This window comes from Silene latifolia, chromosome 8 (genome assembly GCF_048544455.1).
Source record: "Silene latifolia isolate original U9 population chromosome 8, ASM4854445v1, whole genome shotgun sequence".
NCBI lineage: Eukaryota > Viridiplantae > Streptophyta > Magnoliopsida > Caryophyllales > Caryophyllaceae > Silene > Silene latifolia.
Genome location: NC_133533.1, coordinates 112,845,864 through 112,851,079, shown reverse-complemented (window position 1 = coordinate 112,851,079; position 5,216 = coordinate 112,845,864). Strand labels below are relative to the sequence as shown.

Genomic DNA, 5,216 nt, shown 5'->3' with positions numbered 1-5,216 from the left:
ACCGTTAGGGTTATTTTGGCATTGGCAGCTCAACTCAAGCTGACTATTTATCAGTTTGATGTGAAATCAGCCTTTCTGAATGGAGAACTACTAGAAGAGGTCTTTGTAGAGCAGCCACTGGGTTTTGTCAAAGAAAATGAGGAGGGAAAGGTCTACAGACTTCAGAAGGCTTTGTATGGGTTGAAGCAGGCTCCCAGAGCATGGTATAGCAGGTTAAATGCTTTCTTTACAAAGAATGGATTTGAAAGAAGTGAAAATGAGCCCACTTTGTACATTAAAAGTTCATCTAATGCTGGCTTTATAGTGGTGTGTGTGTGTATGTAGATGATATCATCTATGTCAGTTCATCTCAAGATATGATGAGTAAATTCAGGCAAGCTATGATGCAGGAATTTGAAATGACAGATCTAGGAAAGTTGCAATACTTTCTTGGAGGTGAACCAGACTAAAGAAGGAATCTGTGTGTCTCAGAAGAAGTATGCTAGAGATCTGCTGAAGAAGTTCAAAATGGAGGATTGTGAAACTGCTATCACACCAATGAATGCAAATGAGAAGCTACAAAGGGATGATGGCACTGGGAAAGCAGATGAAAAGCATTACAGAAGCATTGTGGGTGGTCTGAACTATCTTACTCACACGAGGCCTGATATTGCATACAGTGTAAGTGTTGTCTCTAGATTTCTGCATAGCCCAACAAAGCAACACTTTGGTGCTGCAAAGAGAATTTTGAGGTACATTGCAGGAACAGTTGAGAAAGGGGTCTGGTATGAGACTTCTGAAAACTTTAGGCTGGTTGGTTATATTGACAGTGACTGGGTAGGCAGTCTTGATGACAGAAAGAGCACATCTGGCTCTATATTTACCTTGGGGTCAGGTGCAATCACATGGAGTTCAAAGAAGCAGGACACAATAGCATTATCATCTAATGAGGCTGAGTATGTGGCCTCAGGTGCAGCTGGAAGACAGGCCATCTGGTTGAGAAAATTGTTGGCAGATTTAGGGAATGAACAAAGGCAAGCTACTGTGCTGTGGTGTGACAACAAGTTTGCCATTGCTATGACTAAGAATCCTGCATATCATGCCAGGACCAAACACATTGAGATTCAGCATCATTTCATAAGAGGTCTGGTTAGTGAGGGCAAAGTTGAGTTAAAATTTTGTGGCACAACTGATCAGAATGCTGATCTGTTCACCAAGAGTTTGACTCAAGCAAAGCATCAAATGTTCATGAAGAGAATTGGAGTTTGTAGCATTTGAATTAAGGGGAGGTATTAGAATTAATTCAAATATTTACATAGGATTTGTTAGGAGTTCCTATTTGTCAGCAGTCAATTGTTATTTTGTTGTTTTTCTGTTTCCTGCATTTCAGTAGTGGAAGAGTGGTGTTCCCAATGTCTAGGCACTACCTTAGTCGTGGTTTAAGGCATCAGTTGCTACCACTGTTATTTTCTATTTAAGCATTGTATTTCTCATTCAATTAATGCAAGTTATCTTCTTCCTTCCTCATATTCGTTTTACATAAAACTCATAAAAATTCACAACAGAGATGTGCTACCGTCACACCCTTCACGAGCGAGATGATACAAGCCATTAGCCATCGAGTCCAGATTACAAGTAGACGAGTCTAAATTTTAAAGGTTATTAAGAAAAGTTGGAACTTCATTCTAATTAAAGTTTCCACCAATTAAGCAAAACCGCCCATTTACTTCATGTAGACTCCGGTTGATCTCTTTCGTCCATAAAGCTCATTATCGCTACCCAACGTCCAAGATACGTCCATACCATCTAAAAAACCAATCCGACGCCCCATATTTCATCTTATCATGTGATATTATTATCCTTGAAAATACACATGAATACAATGATAAAAAGAAAAATATCATTATCAACTCAAGCCCAATGTTGACGCAATAGGAAAAACTAATACTACGAAAGAGAACTTTTAATAAATGTACAACTTTCATTTTCAATCCTTGAATGTTTGTGAAATGTAAGTTATGTTATTGTTTGGACTGGCTATATTTATGAACACTAGAGTAAGAGGGTCTTCTGTAAATTCATTGCTAAACTGGTTTTCTTAATTATCCGTCCTACATAAGATTAACTAATGTACAAGAGGTTCTTCTGTAAATTCATTGATTTATTGTTATTTTAAATTAATTATTTTTATTATTGATTTTTGCCTGCAATTTCATGAAAAATGTTTTATTAACTTAAAAATTAGATATTTTCGTAATTTTCTTAAATAGTCCAATCGTATTCAAAATATTTTTAAATTAATTTACAAAAAATCCGGAAAATAAAAAAATATTGTTAAGTTAGTAAAAAAAAAAATGGAACAACACTATAAGAGGTAGAAAAGTGACGGGAAAACAACTTTTTTTTTTACCCATGAGTTTCAAAAATGTAGGGATCATGTCATCTTTTGGGTTAATTTCGGGTTATCCTGCGGATCGAGTCAGCATTCGGGTTATGATTCGGGTTGGATCAACAGTCGGGTCGAGTCGAGTCGAGTCGGCTCAATACATGAATCGGGTTACGGGTCGGGTTGGGTTCGGTTTCAAGTCGACCTTAATTAATCGGAATGTAAAGTTACAGTTTGACCTTAATCGGGTTAAGCCGGTTAGGGGTCGGGTCTGGTTCGAGTCCTATATGTATATTTTCGGGTTCTGTCCGGTCGGGTTTAGGACGGGTCGGCTCATATTTTCCAGCTCTAGTTAAGACCTCTTACACTTTTCTTTTCGTTTTTATTAATTAAATGAGTTGTGAGAACGTCTTAACTTAAACGGTTTGAAACAAGAATTTGTAATCAGCAAAGACACTAGCATAGTAGCATGGAGAGAAAGTAAGTTCCATTATATAATTTTATATATTAATCGGAATTAGTTTTGAGACCAATTGAGTCTTGTTAATTAGAAAATAAAGACAATTATCCCCTAGAGTACCAACTTACTAAAAGAAAGGAGCTCTATGTGGAATACCTTTTCTACTCCTCTTCCTAATCCAACATTAAGATTACTAGTATTAATATTTTGATCAGCATTATTAACATTAATATTATTATCCGTGAAAGTGGTAGTTAGCCTCCATAATTTTAGCCAATTATGAGATTAGACTCCATAACTTTGGTAAAAAGTGAAATTTAACTCAATTTCAGTTTTCAACTTAAATTATATTATTAAGTCATTTTATATGTAAGTTAATTATACATTAAATAATTATTAACATTCTAAAAGTATTTATTTAATTTATTAACATAATATTTAGAATATTTTTTAATAAATTTTATTGTATACTTATAAATTGTATTTAATTTATTAACATAATTTTTAGAATATTTTTAATATATATGTTATAGCTAGTTAGACTATACCACTATGTTTGCACATCACATTGGTTACTCTTGTTCAAATGATACTCCCTCCATTTATCTAAGTTCTTCCTATTTCCCATATTTGGCAATTTATCTAAGTTCTTCCCATTTCTCATCTTTCTCTATTAAGACATACAAATGACTATATGGTCCTTGTCTAACTTGAGTATTTACAGATTTTGCCATCTAGTTTTGGGCCTAAGTTTTTTGCTAATCTTACCTAACCCATTTAGATTAGGCCAACCCAATCCTATTAGCCTAATGACTCCCTCCACATTTTTGACCCAATATACAAATTTTCCTCTAAAAACCCTAACACCATTTGTGACGGATCATTCTACACACTCACTGCCTCCTTCTTCGTTCTCTCACTAAAAACCCTAGATCCCTCACGGTTTATACCGCCTCCTCCTCTCCTTCTCTCACTTCAGACGATCTTCATCAACCTCTTCATATCTATATTCTGTCACTTCACTCTCCTTCTTTCTTCTCCAACTTTTCTACACAAAATGTTGCTGGATGATTTAATGTTACACTTTGTCCCAGATTCAGAGGATGAGGATGGGTTTGATGGCTTAGATGAACTTGAAGATCATCATTGTTTCCAAGATTCAATTAATTTGCACAAGGTTTGTCGATTAATATTTTCTGCTTTCTAAAAATATATTGTGAATTTTAAACTTTAGATATGACATTTTATTGAATCATAAATATTGAAAATATAAATATTATGCGAGATTCTTAGGTTGCATGTCATTAATTTTGTTATTGTTCTGTATTACTCACGGTAGATTTTTGTTTAAATGGATGTTGTTTTACAAAGGATAATAAGAGAAAGAAGCATGAAGATGATGAAGGGGAGAAGAAGACGGCAGAAGAGCATGAAGGGAATATTGTGAATAAAAGAAAAGAGATGGAGGAGGAAGTTAACGTGGTGAAGCCGGGGGAAAAAGAGGAAGGGAAACTAAAGGAGGCGGTTTGTGAAGAAAATGAGGACGACATTGATCTTCCTAATTTGATTTTGGAAATATATTGCCCAAAATTTAAAACTATGAAAGAATATAGAGGTATAACTACCTTCACCTTCATGGTTTAATTTTGTTTTCTGCTGGTTTAATTATGTCAATGACTGCTGGAAAAGGCTATGCTGTTTGGTGGTATACTTCTGTTGTTTGCTGGTATAGTTTTGTTGTTTGCTGGATTAATTTTGTTGTCTGCTGGTTTAATTTTGTTGGCTGCTGGTACCATTCTGTTCTCTGATAAAGTTGTTGATTGCTCAATTCTACATAAATTGTACCCGTCAAACAATGCTTTTGCTTTAACATTTGACATAACAATGCTCTGGCTTTAGGAGACCTAAGATATGTCCAAATTACACTCAATGATGAAAAAAGCTAAGTGCTTTGAGAGCAAGAATTTGGATGAAATAAATGTCACTTATTTATATGGCAGTTTGTTTTAATCAAATTGATTGGACATATAAATAGGATTCCACCAGAAATTGTTGGTTGTTTGAGTGATTATTAGTAATTGCATTGATAGGAGACTCAGTGATAAAAATAGCTTAATGCTTTGAGAGTTGGCTCAGTGATAAAAAATGCTTGTTGCTTTGAGAGCTTGAATTTGGTTGCCTTTTATTGCTTTGAAAGTTTGCTCTATGATAAAAATAGCTAAGTGCTTTGAGAGCTTGAATTTGGTTGCCTTTTATTGCTTTGAAAGTTTGCTCTATGATAAAAAGAGCTAAGTGCTTTGAGAGCTTGAATTTGGTTGCCTATTGTTGCTTTGAAAGTTTGCTCTATGATAAAAATAGCTAAGTGCTTTGAGAGCTTGAATTTGGTTGCCT

At 34.8% G+C, this 5,216-nt stretch overlaps 1 protein-coding gene across 1 annotated transcript; it reads left to right on the top strand.

Moving 5' to 3' along the window:
* The first annotated feature begins 507 nt into the window (after nucleotides 1-507).
* LOC141595786 (secreted RxLR effector protein 161-like) lies at nucleotides 508-1,257 on the top strand. The gene has a single exon (XM_074415752.1). It carries the CDS (start codon nucleotides 508-510, stop codon nucleotides 1,255-1,257), a length of 750 nt encoding a protein of 249 aa, XP_074271853.1.
* Nucleotides 1,258-5,216: the final 3,959 nt, after the last annotated feature.

What these genes read in the sequence shown, in the direction of transcription:
- LOC141595786 (XM_074415752.1), top strand. Translation starts at nt 508, where the DNA reads ATGGAGGATTGTGAAACTGCTATCACACCAATGAATGCAAATGAGAAG.